This window comes from Cynocephalus volans, chromosome 3, assembly GCF_027409185.1.
Source record: "Cynocephalus volans isolate mCynVol1 chromosome 3, mCynVol1.pri, whole genome shotgun sequence".
Lineage (NCBI taxonomy): Eukaryota > Metazoa > Chordata > Mammalia > Dermoptera > Cynocephalidae > Cynocephalus > Cynocephalus volans.
The window spans coordinates 31,405,566-31,418,755 of record NC_084462.1 but is presented as its reverse complement, the minus strand read 5'-3'; the positions used below and the strand labels follow the sequence as shown (position 1 = coordinate 31,418,755).

Sequence of the window (13,190 nt, the reverse complement as noted above, 5' to 3'; positions counted from 1 at the left end):
ACTTCCAGGGATAGAGGTACAATCAATTTCTCTCACATATTCTCTCTCTGCAGTGGTTTCTCTGCCCATTCCAAGAAAGCCTGCTCTTTGTGCATCTCCTTTTCTCTAGGCTATGCGTTTTTACAGTAGAAATCACTCCCTGGGGAAAATTACTGATGGGCAGCTTCTAATTTTAAGCTACAGCTGAACTGAGGAACTGAATCGCAGCGGCATTATCACTTCATTCTGCAAGGAGCCCTAATGATAAATATTTAACCAGGACAACTCCCTTTTCCTTTGCTGCTACGTTCCCATTTAATTTAACAAACGTCTGTTCCAAACATTTACCACTCTAGTCAACCCCATAACACTGCTCCTGGTGGACCATATTTTCGCAGCCTCCTTCATTAATAGACACCATCCCTATCACTTCCATACTTGCCTATACTTATAGCTCTGCCCATTGTTCTGGTCATTAGCACTGTCCACCAAATATTTCTCGCTCTTCCCAGTTCTAGGCACTTACTTGGCTCCTTGAGGTCAAATATAGCCATGTGACTTGCTCTACGGTGGCTGCAGAGGCAAATGCTAAGATGCAAAATGCTGAGCCTGGGTCCTTGAGGGGCAGAGATAAACAGAAACCTCCTCCTAATTCCTTTTGGGTGTACTGTGAGATTACAGAACCAAGGGCTACTTGCTACTGCAACACAGCCTAAATTATCCTGCCAATGCCTCATTTTATCACCATCATTCCCTTCTGTTACCCAGGGAAATCTGTCCAATCTCATTCTGAAGGTTGATGCTCCTCCGCCTCTCCACAGATCCCATTTCCACCTGTCTCTTTTCTCTGAGGTTATATGCTTCATCCCTTCCCTCTCTTCTATTTTTAATATCTCTCCTACTTACAGAAACAACCAACCAACCACCCACTACTACTTATTGAGTGTCTTCTGAGTTCTAGGTGCTTTTCATGACATGATTTCATTAAAACCTTACAAAACTCCAAGAGATGGACAGTACTGATCTCATTTTATACCTAAACTGAGACTCAGAAAACAAGTTAATCAAACTCATATCTAGTAAATAGTAGGCCTGAGATTTGCTCCTCAGTCAGTCTGATTCCAAAGCCCTAACTATCCCAGACAAGTAAGTGTCCCCAGCCTAAAACACATTCGGCTCACCCTGTTACATGCATCCATTCTTCCAGTGTGCTTCTCCTTTAAGCCATGGCTCTTCTTCATTTCCTACCACCTTAGGCACTGAGTGCATGCTCACTGTCTCTGTCGCTTTACCTTATGCTCCATTCTTTTTCTGAACCATTCTAACTCGGCCTCCACTCTCATCATTCCACCGAAACAGTGCTCGCTAAAAGACCAGTCGATTTCCATCTAGCAAAGCTGGTGGTCTTCAGAAGATTCACATCTTTCTATCCTCTCCATGGTACTGAATACTACCACTTCCACCTTCTGAAAACTCTCTCTCCTTTTGCAAAACCTCTTTCCTAGATATCAGATAATACCTCTGATTGTTTCCTTTGCTGAATATTCCTCTCCTAGCCATCATTAGTGAATATTCCCAAGACTATGTTCTCCATTAGTGATTTCTTTAATCAATATTTCTCATCCCAACCTTTATCTTCAGCTGTTAGCCAAAGCTCTCCACCTGGGTGTTCCACCTCAAACTCAACATCTCCAAAACAGATTTGATTCCCCCTTATTCTCATCCTCAACTCAATTCTCCCCCCGTATTGCAACACATGTGTATGTGCATATATCCATGCAGTCTTCAAGTACCTCAGAATCACCCTTACCTCCTCCTCTTTGTTCCCAGTTCCCCACATTTAGTCAATCACTCAGATCTGTCAATTACCACCTCTGTAATCTCTCTGGAATATTACCTCCTCTCGAATGTCACTATGACTACCCTGGGTGAAGCTTCATCACCTCTCATCTTAAAAAGTCCCTATGATTTCCCTGATGTTGCCAGCCTCCCTGAAATCCAAACCTGATTATGTTTGTCTTCACTTAAAAACCTCTGTGGTCTACAGGATTTGGGGCCTAACTTACTTTCCTGTTTTCTTTCTCACTGTTCCTTTCCAAACACCTCTATTCTAGCTGATATGGACAGTCCAGAAAAGCTCGAAGCCACGCCTCCACTTCCGCTTTTCGTTCTGCTTCTGTAACACCACTGCTTCTTGCATCCAGCCTAGCCCTTGCTGTGCGGTTTCAGAGAAAATGAAACCTAAAGTCACGGAAGAACGTGCCCTATATAACCCCTTGCACATCCTGCGTAGGCACTCAGACTTCGAAGTGTGAACTCCTCTGGGCCCACCTGCGTAATAAAACTTTGAGTTCTCCAACCCTCTGAGTGATGCTTGGTTTCTGCCTCTGTTCCCGTAACACAGGCACATAAGGAGGGCTGTGCAGTTCCACACACCCACTACAGCCTGCACCTGCTTTGCCTTTGCTGCCTCAGTTCCTTCTCCCTGGTAAGCTTCTACTCAGTCCACAAGACAGAGTCAGTTACTGCTGGGAAAATAGAATAGTTTGGTCAGGGCCCTCACCTCGGGTCCAGTTGGGCGTGGTTTTAGCACATCCTTTGTAAGCAAATTGTGTGTGTGTGTGTGTGTGTATGTGGAGTTAGTGCGCATGTGTGCCAATGTATCTTTTTAGTTTTGTTGCTATTCTTGGGTTCTTTAGAGAGAGAAAGAGAGGCAAAGAGGAGTTTTAGTGAAGCAGGCAGGCAGGTGTCTGCCTCAGGCATCTGCCTCGGGTGTCTGCCCGGCACAGCCATGCTTTCCAACCTACAGCTTCCAAGGACCTTTTGGCCAGTTACCTAGCTCATAGACCTGCGTGTAAAGGGGTCTGGTGACCCAGCCTGGCATATGAAGGGCTTATGGCCCAGTCTGTGAATGGGCTTAAGGGGTCTGTGAGCTCCAGACCCAGCCTTAGCTCGACAATTGGTCCAGTTGGTACAGGATTACCAGCAGGTAAAAGAGCCTGACAAATAGCGTGGTCATGTAGCTAGACAAATGGCGTCATGTACAGGATAAGAGCGCTACAGTTGGTGATGTTGGCAGGATGTTGACCTTAGCCGTAGAGCCACAGTTACTTCCCAGGAAGACTCTCTTAAATGCTCAGGCAGCTTTAGCCAGATCCTTCTTTATGTACTCTTGTCAACTTTGTTCACATTTCTATTTTATCACTTATAATGCGTTGTGATATTTACTTATGGATCTGTTCCTAAGAGAAGGGGGTTTCAAGTGTCCTCACAGCAAAAGGACTCAGAGGCCAAAATAGCAGGACCTGGGGTACCTTTCTCTCTGTTTTTATAAATGAAGAACTCACACAAGCTTTGGTTTTAGAGATTTAACACATAAACAAAGTTGGAAAATCCTTTTACTGGAACATAAATTCCTCCAAGTTGGATATCTTACTAGACTTGGAAGCCTTCGAATACAGCATGACAACTGGCACATGGTAGGTACCCAAAAGATGGATGAATGACCCTCTGGGCAGTGCTGCTTACCATTGTCCCCTTCTATCTGAGCGTTTATCCTAGGTACAGTATGAAAGTTAGTGACTCCTTTCTAGGTTGCTCTGAGAGACCAATGGTTCTCAGAAAAAAATTTGTTCATTAAAACTATGATAGTTGTCATCAAAACAGCATTGCTGTAGAAGCACCTAGAGTATAAAGTTTCTTAGCAGCTTTGGTTTATTACCAAAGTAGGCATTATCTTAAAATTGATCTTATCTGAAGGTTAAACACACTTAGCTCCTTGTCAGAACACTTAACTCTTCAATATGGTCAATTGCCAGATAATAGTGTCCACTTTCTCATGTCTTACTACTTAAATGGTCTGATCAATAAATAAGTTCACGCTGCATTATTAAGAGCTTGCTGATGTCAGACATGAATGGAAGGAGTCTATGAACTTTTAGCCTTTAAAAAATACCATTTAAGTTCCCTGTCAATTGCAGGTGCTTTATAAGTCTCTATTGTATTTGTAACACTGAAATATAACTTTCTTTGAAGCTTTGATCTACACTGTTCATGTCATCTGCAAACGTATAGACAATGTTTTTTCAGTATGCTCTGAGCTTGAGCTTTATTTCTTTAAATAAAGGGGTGTTTGACCAAATGTATCAAACCACAAAAAATTTAAAGGCATCAAAATAAGCACAACTCTGAATCCTAAGATCTAATGGGAAGTGAAAATGTATTCTGCTTATGATGGAACTGACCCTCTCTTCTGAAGGGTAAAGTGAAGGATTAAGGGCAGATAAGGAAGATGCAGCGGGGGAGGGAATCTGAGCCAGTTATTCTTCCACCAAATGTCCTTTCTTTATAGATGGTATCTTAGAAAAGAATTTCAGTCACAGTTAATTTTGTAAATTCCTATTAATCCTTTTGGTAATAAGAGGCTTTCCCACCACCTTTCTATATGTGCATAGGATATCAAAGCTGAGCTACAGCAAATGCAGAAAAACTAATGCTCCAACTTTATCTGCAATAGTGTCATTGCTGAAGGGATACGAGGTCACATTGAGCTAACCAAAAACATTTTAGCATCAAGATTTATGCAAAAGAAACCAAGAAAATTTTATTTATTTAAAACTACACTGAACACTTTAGCCAGTGTTTATGAAACCAGTACTGCTTCTGTCTCCAAAATTTGAATGCCTCTGACCAAAGTGAGTTAACTAAATGTTCTCAATCCAAAGAGTCCGCTATGAATGAATTCAATCCACCTTTCATAGACAAGAAAATGCAGAGAACGAAAAGGTAATGTCTGCCTGGCATCATACAGTAAGAGACAGATATTAGTTTTGAGTCCATTAAAAAAAAAAAAAAGCCTATTTACTAAATGCCTACTAGGTACAAGACAGTACTATGCACATTTTTTTTTCTAATGTTAACAACTATAATGATCACTCAGTGTGCCAATCTTCCTTCCTTTCATATCAAAGTGAGGCAGACAATGGTCAACATGATATGTGAAGGCATATGACTATCATTCACTTGGCCATGCCTTTCCATGAACTCAACTGAAATAAAAAGAAAACACTGATTAATCATTAAAATACATCACAATTCCTATGATGCATAAAATGTTCTTCTAGCTGTATATACAAGGCATGGTCTCTGGCTCTGAGTAGTTTACAATCTACTAAAAGAAACAGGATCCTAATCATAAAAAATAACCTAAAAGATGGCTAGTTAAATGACAAATGAGATGAACAGCCTACAGGAGGACTATAAGAGGCAGAAGAAGGAAGAACTTAAAGAGGCTGGGAGTCTTAGAAGGTTTTCAGGAAAAAGTGTCATTTGAGCTGTGAGTTCTTTTGTTTTTGTTTTGTTTTGATTTTTTCAAGTACAGAATTCAGAGAGGCATGAAAATAATAGTGTGATGGGTTAAATATGCTCACGTATTGTTAACTTGATTCCCACTGTTAACAGTGTTAAAAAGGGTGGGAAATCCAATTATGGAAATTGAAAGGTGGGGCCCTTAAGAGGTGCTTAGACTGTGAGGACTGTGTCTTCATGAATGAATGGATTCATTCATGGAGCAATGGGCGAGGCTCTGATGGCTTTTTAAGGACAGCAAGTGAAAAAGCTCTCCTGCTCATCCCATCCTTTCCATACGACACCTTCATGGCCATGAGGACCCTGTAGATAGAGAGTTCGCACCAGAAGAAGGCCCTCACCAGATGTGTTCCCTGGACCTTGGACTTTCCAGCCTCCACAACTGTAAGAAATAAATTTCATTTCTTTCTAAATTACCCTGTTTCAGGTATTCTGTTATAAGCAACAGAAACAAACTAATATAAATAGAGTAGGGAGTACATGGATAGCAATATACATGGAACACGGGTGAAAAAAATTGAAAAGTGTCATTAACTATATAAATACCTAATGAATTACAGGAGACTAATGAATAGCACGCCATAACACTTCAAAATTTCATCTGCATAATATCTACATATAGACAAATAATTCTAAGAATGTAATACTTATTTTGGAGCACTTAAAAAATAAGACTATCAATAGATTCAGAATTTCCATACTTTTTATATAGCAATTCCATTTCCAAGAATATGTTCTAAGGAAATCCAAAAGTCACTTAGTTTTCAGATGAAAACTGGACATATCTTAAATATTCAGCAATTAGGAATTAGTTATCTACATTACTGTGAATCCACAGAATGGATCAAAACAGATATAGAACAATAGTTAGAAGAATGAAAAGAAACACTGTTCATGAAAATTTCAGGGGGAAAAAATTATATCCTATTAGAATGCCACCTGTGTATTTACAAAAAGCATTATACATATATACACACACACAGAGGAAAAGATTGAGAGGATATGTATCACAAAGGCTCTGTTTCTTTAATTTTAAATGGGGCTAACGTCAACTCAGAGTTATTGAGATATTTATCTTTCTTTTAGCATCTCTGCCACTTGTAGCTGAGTACCTGCCTCTCTTCCACCTAATAGTGGATGCCTTCATGTTCCTCACTGTGGCTTTCGTATCTGTTTAGTACCTTGCACAGCTCCTGAAAAATGTTTAAAAAAATGTTAAAAATTGTTGAAAAAATGTTTAAATGAATAAAACCAGGAACTATATGAAGCATTTGGAATGTTTCGGAATGTACAATGTTGATATTTCTCTTCCTTAAAAAAAACACCTTTCTGATTGAAGAAAAAGAAAAAAAAAAAATGAACACAGGCAGGCTGGCCTACCATCCTGCCACAGGTAAAAGACAAATACTCCAACTTCTTGAAATGACTTTCTTCTAGCTTGGAATATCAGAGAACATACTTATTTTGTAAGATTGCAAGGGATTTTTCACTTTCCCTGGGAAGAAACATTTTTTATGAGAGTCTACTATGGTATTTCAGCATTTGAATGTCTTACCTCACAAGGAATCTCAGTGTATTGTATTGTTCAGTCTCTGCTCAGCCTTCCCCAGCAAGGAAGGAAAGTTTGGAAAAGGAATGAAGGGAGAAACAAAGTGGAGAAAGGAAGGAAAGAGGAGGAAGGCGAGGGAGAGAAGACGAATATTTGGGGACTGAATAGGTTCACTCCCCATGCTGATCTGTTCTGGTTTTATGGGAACTGTTTCACCATCCCTAATTGTCACTGGTGTAAACACCTAATAGGATGTTAAAAAAAAATCATTCCTGCCAATGGAAGTAATAAATGACAGTACCCTAGCAATGGAATCCTGAGGTCTATATAAATCAGCATTTATCATCTTTTCAAATCTAGGAAATTTTTGCGGTTCTGCCATTTACAAGAAAGGCTCTGCTGGGTTTCCATAATAATCACTTCATATACTAACTTCTCCCTTTGAATTGTCAAAAGGTTAAGTCTACCCTAAATGAGAATTTTTAAAGTGTGTGTATGAATGTGTGTGACTGCAGGAGAGTGTATGTATGGATACATATATGTATGTGTGTATGTATATATATGTGTATATTATGCATATATGCAAAACTTGCCTTCTCGAAGTTCTCTGATTTCAGCAAGCTGCATTCTATTTAGGAGCTTGCAGAGTTGGAAAAGTCTCAGGCAGAACCCAGTCACCTAGCCATACGGGAAATTAGTTCGACCAGGGAGCATGTGTGTTATGGAAAACTGGCTCATTTGGACTCTTCTCTGTTTCCATGAATCCCATCTTTGCTTCTTTGGTGGATGACTGACCTCCTTGGACTCTATGATTTAGCACTTCTGGAGTGCTGCTAAGGAATTCAAAGGGCGACAAATTCTTCCAGGGGGTGGTGACATCTTAGGAAACTGTCATGATTTAGACTAGAGCTTCAAAATGTAAGCAGCCCAGCAATACTCTGGAAAACAGCCATAAACATAAGCCCAGGCCCATAGATCACAAGAGTGTAAAGTAAAGGAGGCTGAGGCACAATGAAAAATACTGAGTCAAAAATACAAGCAAAATACTTTGCTCTGTTATCCTTTTCTGACTTAATTTTCAGGGATCTGTCTTTGTATGAGAGGTTGGGTGTAGTTGGTGGCCCTTTTAAACAAATCTACTACACCGTCACTTTTTTACCAAAGTGGAGAGGAGACGAAACAAATAGGCTGGCACTGGTAAATGCAGGAGGGCCAAGGCCAGCTTGATAGAGGATGATGACTTTTGTGGGTGGTACCATTTCGGAGAGCAAATTCACTGCATATCCTGAGAATGAGGCTGAAACTCCAGAAAGAGTAACTCAGAGGCTGTGGGTAGAATGGTGACAATGAGCCCTCCAAAAACACAGCACGGATTTGGCCTTTAGGGAGAAGAAATACTCCACCCGGCGACTCACTTGTCCTCGTTCAGTTCCCTCTTTTATCTCACTGGCAAGAGTGTCAGGGAAGAGAAGTCAATGGTGTAAGAAAAAGAAAGTGGAAAGACATTTCTAGGATTGAAAATTATGCAAAATTAGTCCCCCTTCCCCAATTTTTTTTTTTTGTGTCAGGTGAGTGCGGAAGGCAGCTAACATGGAGGCCACGGTGGACCAGGTTTATCCACTACCTCCTAACAGACTGCTGTAGGTATTATCGTCATTTTTGTAAATAAGAAAAATGAGCCTAAATATGTGTTCTTCTCATACTCTCATCTCTCAAGGCAATGGGAAAAGAAGATCGACCCATTTCAAGGCACAGAACTTGCTTAATTTTCATTTTCTCCCGTTCAAAGCCAATAATTGCATGTTTCTTTTGAAGGGTAAAGTGTTTCACTTATGCAAAAAAACATATTAACTACTTTCTATCAGATGAAGATGATAGGATAATTAAACAAAAATTTTTAAAAAGATCAAAATCAGGGTCAATAAAAGCACGAGTGTCCCCCACCCCCAAAAAACCAACCAACTGACAAAGACTTTCGAACAATTTAAGGACTATCATTTCTACACCACAGTCAGAATTCATACTGCCAAAAGTTTGGGTAACATTAGCACAACAGAGAAAACATACTACATTGGCTTCTTAGTGGAGTTTGGGTCCAGTTAATCTCATTTTAGAAGCCCATGAACCATATTTAAATTTGGAGGGAGGATGAGTTTCAGCAATTCTTTGGATATTAGAAATACTATCAGCTTTTGGCTCTCTGAGCAGCACCATGGCGGTTGGCAAGAACAAGCGCCTTACTAAAGGCGGCAAAAAGGGAGCCAAGAAGAAAGTGGTTGATCCATTTTCTAAGAAAGATTGGTATGATGTGAAGGCGCCTGCTATGTTCAATATAAGAAATATTGGAAAAACACTAGTCACCAGGACTCAAGGAACCAAAATCGCATCTGATGGCCTCAAAGGTCGTGTGTTTGAAGTGAGCCTTGCTGATCTGCAGAATGATGAAGTTGCTTTTAGAAAATTCAAGCTAATTACTGAGGATGTTCAAGGCAAAAACTGCCTGACTAACTTCCATGGCATGGATCTTACTCGTGACAAAATGTGTTCCATGGTCAAAAAATGGCAGACCATGATTGAAGCTCATGTTGATGTCAAGACTACAGATGGTTATTTGCTTCGTCTTTTCTGTGTTGGTTTTACTAAAAAGCGCAACAATCAGATACGGAAGACTTCTTATGCTCAGCACCAACAGGTCCGCCAAATCCGGAAAAAGATGATGGAAATCATGACCCGAGAGGTGCAGACCAATGACTTGAAAGAAGTGGTCAATAAATTGATTCCAGACAGCATTGGAAAAGACATAGAAAAGGCTTGCCAGTCTATTTATCCTCTTCATGATGTCTTTGTTAGAAAAGTAAAAATGCTGAAGAAGCCCAAGTTTGAATTGGGAAAACTCATGGAGCTTCATGGTGAAGGTAGTAGTTCTGGAAAAGCTACTGGAGATGAAACAGGTGCTAAAGTTGAACGAGCTGATGGATATGAACCACCAGTCCAAGAATCTGTTTAAAATTCAGACTTTTAATAGTGACAAATAAAAAATCCCATTTAAAAAAAAAAAAAAAAAAAAAAAAAGAAATACTATCAAATAACAATGCAATGATCATCACTAAAGACACTGAACAAAGGAGTGCTTTAAAATGTTAGCAAGCTCCAATCTGCTTTACTTTGTTTGCACTATGTCAATAAAATGCTTTGTTTCTTCTCTGGACTCTTGAAATTGAACACATTCCTAACTTGGTCCCTCAGCTGCAATTTTTCCTTACATGGTCCGAGCACTGTATAGTAAGGCATCCCTTGCGTCTGGATAGCAGTATGTTATACTTCAAACGCTAACGGAAAAAACAGAATTCTTATACAAAATGTGTCACAAAATATCTTTCGCACAAGACCCCAGCTGACTTCCTAGTATTGCATCTAAAAACTGTACATCTGCGTCTATAGACAATGATGAGTTAACAATAACTCATTCATTTAGCTTTGTGGGACAAGACTTAGATCCATTTTATTTCATTTTGTTTTTAGAGGGTATGAAGAGTGAAATTAGAGAGACTGAAATGAAAATGCATAGGCAATAACACTTACATCCAGGCAACTGAGCTCTTGCCCTGAGACCCGTGTGTATGGCAGTCCTTCTCAGGCTCCCTCTAGCTGTGTCCCTCCTCATGGGGCAAGAATCCATAGGGTCATAGGGATGGGCCCACTGGCTTGCACATCCCCTGTTTGGGCTATGTTCTACATACTACAGCCATAGGCCTCTCCCTCCCAGATGACCTCAGCCCCTAGCAGGGCCTGCACAGGCAGGCTTCTACCCTGGGGGCTGCCCTCCAGAGAGTAGGCCATGCTGCTGGTGTGCACAGCTGTGGGCCTGAGGGTGGCTAAGAGGCTAAGGGGCAAGGGCGTAAGGTATGGATGGAGCTTGGATGCAAAGGATGAGCCCATCCTTGTGTGGGCAAAGCTCCCTGTGGTTCTGGAAAGAGCTAGAAGTGAGAAGAGAGAAGTAAGGTGGGCCTCCATGTGTATGCTTGCCCTATAAATGTTAGAGGTGGGCCCGGCAGAAGGAGACCCAGAGATGGAAGTGGTCTTAATAGATAATGACATTTTGTTAAAAATCCTTTTCCTTCATTTTGGTCTTTCCATTAAGATCAACAAGAGAAAAGTTAACAGGGTGAGAGTGATGAGAGAATCTTATTGGCTGAACTGGTGATTTACAAATAAACTCTAGAAGAGACAACTACAGGATAGAAAAAAATCAACATATGTAACCTTGTCCAAAACCTAGTACCCAACACACACACACATCCCTGCGTGCACAAACACTCCTACCCCCCCCACACCCCACACCCCACGGCCCCACACCATCCAGAGGAGGCTGTGGGCTGTGACCATCAAGGTTACAGACATTCCACGTCATTGCCAACCTAAAGGATCTGCACCTTCCATCTCAATTCCCAAACCAGTTGATGGCTGTATGTTCCAGTTCCAATACATACCTTTTAAATCGGCTTCCATTTGCCAGTAGGTTTTGCTCAAGAAAATTTAATGACAATGTGTAACACACACCCTTCACATAACATACAAAATCTTAGAACTGGCTTTCTTCCCTCTCTTAACATATTTATTATAGGTGTTAAATTATAGTAATTTTCAAGCTCAACCCCTAAGAAACAGAGCTATCTATATCAAGCTTACTTCATACTGATTTTCTAAAATATCAAACCTAGACCTTCCCTTCCACATTAAAAAAGGTCATGTGTTTACTGGTAATACACTAAAGTCATCAGTGAGGTTTTGGAACTTTAGAGGGTAGTGCTTAGAGAGTGTACCTTTTCAAAGGGAAGGGGAGTGCAGTTGCCAATGGGGACACCAGACAGACAGAAGACATATTGTTCTGGAATAATTTGGTATCAGGCGTTCTACTGGAAGACAAAAGAGTTAAGAACGAAGTAGAAAGGGATGGAAAGATGGGATCTAGGTAACATACAAAGACAGACCATGGGTTTTAAAAGACCCTGTTGGGTCAGAAGATGAGGCAGACTTTCAAATAAGGGTTGTGGTCTTCAGTGAAACTGGGCCACCCAATTCAAGTAGAAAGTGAGACTCCAGTGCCTTGGGAAGGCATAGAGCAGAGCACCTGGGATGAGAATGTTGGGCTCTGGGCCACAAAGTTTGGGGGTGTGAAGCGTCTCCCCCTGCACAGGCTGTTCCCACCTACTTCAATACCACCAAAATGTTCCTTACCAAAGTACTTGCAAAATCTGCCTCCTGTTGCAATGTTAGCCAATACTTCCCACTAAGAGCCCAAACACGTGGGATCCCCTCTGTTCTACCCAGTGAACTAATTCTGCTACCAAACTATCCCACACACAATGTGTCCCCCACATTTTTTAATGTGCTCCAGGAAACATTGGGATCAATGTTCTGGAATTTATGCACCATTCCTTAAGGGGTCATTTTGAAGCAACAGGAAAACCTTCATGAAATTCTACTAAGGAACTGGGACTGGTCCAATTTTCCTACACAAAGTTTTATGAGATGGAAATCCAGAAGTTTTGGCCACTTCTATCCATAATAAAAACACCCTTAGTTTAAACAAAGTCTCCACTGATGCATTTTCCAGCACATAAGGTAATTTTCATTGTGGTACAAAACTCACTAGGGTCCTTTAAAACCAGGGGTGGGGGGAGTGGTTAGAGGAAGGAAAAAAGTACCTACATAGCAGAAGCCTTTATGATCTATAACTGAGCACACTGCATTTGCAATAATACCACATTTAACCACCCGGGCTGTAATACAGTAACCCCCCTCACAACACTGACCTGCCCACAAACAGAACCAAGAAACCTGGCAAGGAATTCTCTCTGCAATAACAAACCCGACTTTCAATAACAGCCATCTGTACGAGCGCCAATTATCCTTCTCCTCAAATGATTAGGTTCCATCTAGTTTTGCTGACAAGCAAGTTATACCACATTTTAATAGGCAATAAAATGTATTATTAAATAATTAGTAGCTAAGAAACAGAAATTAGAGGCTACTTCCCTTCACATGCACCCCCTAGTCATCCAGTCTATTGATGTAAGGCAACATGATCCTCCAAAGAGGACAGACTGAAACCTGATACAGCAGTTTACTGTGAGACGATTATGAGGCTAATAAGTGTTCACAGAGACTGAAGCAGGAAAGAAATCTAGAAAATTCTGCCTAACCCAGTCATGTCTGATCTGTAGCAGGGTCCCAGAGGAGCAGAAATTTCTTCAAACCGCTCCTTGTCTGTGCACATTAATTAAACTGTTAA

General features: G+C 40.7%; 2 protein-coding genes across 3 annotated transcripts in view; one reads left to right on the top strand and one right to left on the bottom strand.

The window, feature by feature from the left end:
• Positions 1–13,190, bottom strand: part of AUTS2 (activator of transcription and developmental regulator AUTS2) — a 1,156,454-nt gene that overhangs the window by 382,659 nt on the left and 760,605 nt on the right. The window lies entirely within an intron of this gene.
• On the top strand, positions 9,096–9,950 carry LOC134373071 (small ribosomal subunit protein eS1). Its single transcript, XM_063090529.1, has one exon. It carries the CDS (start codon positions 9,108–9,110, stop codon positions 9,900–9,902), a length of 795 nt encoding a protein of 264 aa, XP_062946599.1. The 5' UTR covers positions 9,096–9,107; the 3' UTR covers positions 9,903–9,950.

Coding starts and splice junctions, on each gene's coding strand:
- LOC134373071 (XM_063090529.1), top strand. CDS start 9,108: ATGGCGGTTGGCAAGAACAAGCGCCTTACTAAAGGCGGCAAAAAGGGA.